Source organism: Octopus bimaculoides, chromosome 10 (genome assembly GCF_001194135.2).
Source record: "Octopus bimaculoides isolate UCB-OBI-ISO-001 chromosome 10, ASM119413v2, whole genome shotgun sequence".
Lineage (NCBI taxonomy): Eukaryota > Metazoa > Mollusca > Cephalopoda > Octopoda > Octopodidae > Octopus > Octopus bimaculoides.
The window spans coordinates 78,710,692-78,714,384 of NC_068990.1; the positions used below are offsets into that span (position 1 = coordinate 78,710,692).

General features: G+C 38.0%; 1 protein-coding gene across 1 annotated transcript in view; it reads left to right on the top strand.

Moving 5' to 3' along the window:
- The window catches only part of LOC106869531 (succinate--hydroxymethylglutarate CoA-transferase), a 41,508-nt gene that overhangs the window by 17,629 nt on the left and 20,186 nt on the right, over positions 1-3,693 (top strand). Inside the window, exons 2-3 of the mRNA XM_014915305.2 lie at positions 1,749-1,822; positions 2,739-2,824. Of these exons, the coding sequence (XP_014770791.1) occupies positions 1,774-1,822; positions 2,739-2,824 (135 nt within the window). The 5' untranslated portion in view covers positions 1,749-1,773. The remainder of the gene's footprint in view (positions 1-1,748; positions 1,823-2,738; positions 2,825-3,693) is intronic.

Here is a 3,693-nt window from a genome sequence, read left to right on the forward strand (position 1 = left end):
AAATCTGTATGTGTGTGTGTGTGTGTGGATGTTCCCCACTATGTGGGCAGTATTTTGTGCAGTGCATGGTAAGGTTTTGTGTGTGTGTGTGTGTGTGTGATGCAGGAGTGATGAGGAAGAAAGAGTGAGACATAAATGCAATTAGAAAGAAATTGGGGAAGAAGAGGTGGGGGTGGAATAGTCGAGAAAAAATGCTAAGAAGGAGAAAGAGAGAGAGTAAAAGAGAATCAAGTTAGGATGGAAGAAAGCTGAATAACAGAGATAGTAGTAGTATTAGTAGTAGTAGTAGTAGTAGTAGTAGTAGTAGTAATAGTAGTAGTAGTAGTAGTAGCAGTAGCAGCAGCAGTAGCAGCAGCAGTTGATGATGATCTAAAGGCTGAGTGTCCAGTTGGGGATGCAGTGGACGCCATGCATGTCCACCTTTTGACCCTCTTGATACCAGCTGTCCACTTGAAGACCCTGGGACACTCCGGGTGTCCATCCATCTTTGACCTTTCGTCAAAGTTTGCTGCTTTACCACCACAAGGTGAGGAAAGAATTGTTTTGAAATGGAAGAATGCCACTTTAGTTTTCCTTTCATGGAAATCTGCTGATGTAGCTTTGGCCCATGCTGGAGCATAAAATATAAGGATGTTAATTAGAAACAATTTGAAAGCCTGATTTTGAAGAGAGTAGAACTGATGGTTGAATAGAAGGGAAGATGGTGGCAGAATGAATGGAGGAGTTGAGATTTGTTCTGAAGTGTTTTGGAAAGTTTTGATTTCACTAAAATAATTCTTTGCTGTTAATTATAATACTTAAGTATGATGGACCCCTAAGCTCTGGAACAGGGGTGGCGGGGTTCAGGGGCTGCTCTTGTTCTCCCCTAAAATATTTTGTGATGCAACGAAAACACTTTGAACATCCTGGGTTGGATCTGGACTTAAAACCCCTGAAATAAATTTCATTCCTGCACTTTATGGATGGACCACACAAGAACGGACTGTTGTTGTGATGTCATGTGACATAGTTGTGTTAATCTTCTGTTGTTGGATTGGTGACAATAGTTAATTGGCAGAGACATGGAAGGCATCAAACAAAATACTTTGTGACATTTCTTCCAACTTTTTGTTTTGAGTTGACATCCTACCAACATCAACTTTGCCCTTCGTCTTTCCGGTGTTGATATCACAAGTACCAGTTGCACATTGGGGTTGATGTAATTGTCTTAACCCTTCTCCTGGAATTGCTTGCCTTGTGCCAAAATTTGAAATTATTATTCCTATTATTATTATTGCTTCACCCACTACACTCTCTGAGTGGTTGGCGTTAGGAAGGGCATCCAGCTGTAGAAACTCTGCCAAATCAGATTGGAGCCTGGTGTAGCCATCTGGTTTCACCAGTCCTCAGTCAAATCGTCCAACCCATGCTAGCATGGAAAGCGGACTTTAAACGACGATGATGATGATGGTGATGATTATTATTATTCCTATTATTATTATTATTATTATTATTATTATTTTTATTATTATTATTATTATTATTATTATTATTATTAAGTCAATGATCTGGCAGAAGTGTTAGCATGTTGGACAAAATGTTAAGTGGCATTTCTTTCATTCTGAGTTCAAATTCTGCCAAGATTGACTTTGCCTTTCATCCTTTTGGGGTTGATGAGATAAGTACCTGTTGATCACTGGAGTCAATGTAATCAACTTGTTGAAACCATTATTATTGTTGTTATTTTTGTTGTTGTTGTTATTGTATAGAATCCTGGCTGGGCCTTACTGTACAATGATTCTGGCTGATATGGGAGCAGAAGTCATTAAAGTTGAGAGACCAGGTAAATTGATTTTTGTTTCCATTTTCAACATTTTGTATCTTTTTTTTTTTTTTTGTACGTTTTTGTGAATTTGTGGAGGTGCAAACGTGGGTCTGTGGTAAGAGGCTTTGTTCCCAGCCAGATGGCTCCAGGTTCAATTAAACTGCTTGGCATCTTGGGCAAGCCTTTGGTCAACCAAAACCTTGTGAGTGGATTTGTAGACAGAAACTGAAAGACGCCTGTCATATATATATATATATATATATATATATCTATCTGAGTGTGTCTTTGTGTCTGTTTGTCCCTTACCACTGCTTGGCAGCCAGTGTTGGTGTGTTTACATCCTCATCACTTAATGATTTGACAAATGAGACCAATAGAATAAGTACCTGGCTTAAAAAAAAAAAGAAAGAAATATCTTGGGTTCGATTCATTTGACTAAGAATTCTTCAAGGCGGTGCTCCAGCATGGCCACAGTCAAATGACTGAAACAAGTAAAAGAATAAAAGAGAACCAACTGACTGTTATTACAAATTTTGCTGTGTTGTGGTTGCTGTTGTTGTTGTCATTATCATTATTATTATAATTATTATGAAGGTGGTGTTCTGGCAGACTCGTTAGCATGTTGGACAAAATGCTCAGCAGTATTTTATCTGTCCTTACATTTTGAGTTCAAATTCTGCCGAGGTTGACTTTGCCTTTCATTCTTCCGGGGTCAATAAAATAAGTACCAGTCATGTACTGGGGTCGATGCAATCGACTTACCCAGCTCCCCTGAATTGCTGGCCTTGTGCCAAAATTTGAAAGCCTTCTTCTTCTTCTTCTTCTTCTTCTTCTTCTTCTTCTTCTAATTATTATTATTATTATTATTATTATTATTATTATTATTATTATTATTATTATTATTATTATTATTATTATTATTATTATATCCAAGGTTGTGGAGATGACACAAGGACATGGGGTCCACCATTCCGAAGTTCAGAGAGTACCTACTTCCTCTCAGTCAACCGGAATAAAAAGGTTTGTATTTGAGAGTGTATATCTTTCTACCTGTCTGCCTACCTGCCTGTCTGTAATGAGCAGGTAGATTAGGGATGGAATTAATGTAAAAGGGAGCTACTTTATCAAAGATCTCTTTATATGGGAACAGGTTAGAGGTTCTGTTGTGGATAAAATGTCTGGGTGGCAGGAATATTTCTTGATGTTTCAGAAGGTTTAAGGCAATAATGTGTGATTTGATAGAGATTGGATTGCTATGTCTGGAAGGTTGAGTGACCACGAAGGAATTCCTTTGTGTGAAATATACCAGGTAGAATGCTTTGGTAGAAAAGAGATCAAGGAACCAAGTAGAGGTTATCTCACTGACTTGAAATACCAAGGCAGAGAGTTTTGTCAGCACTGACAAAAACACACACACACACACACTCACACACACAAAAGACGCCAGTTCTCTATCAGTTATGACAATGAGGCTTCCAGTTGATCCAATCAAAGGAACAGCCTGCTTGTGAAAGTGAAATTAATGTGCAAGTGGTTGAGGAATGAGAACCCAGGTTCGAAGTTTCCCCAAGACACCTGATGAAGGCTGGAGGGTATATCAGCCGAAACGTTGTGTTAACAACAAACAAGATGAGGACAAATATCCGTCAAATGTAAATAATGTGAAGAATTAAGGTTTTGAAATTATGCATTAAATGCAGTATCAAAACCTTGCTTCAGGGTAAGTCCTTGGTTGTGCATCCGTGGAGCACATTCACCATTTATGGCTGCCAGGTGTCATTAGTGATATTTTGCATTAATCGTTGGATCAACTTGCAGGAATTCCACTCTCCATCTTATCTATTAATCTTTAATATATATATATATATATATATATATATATATATATA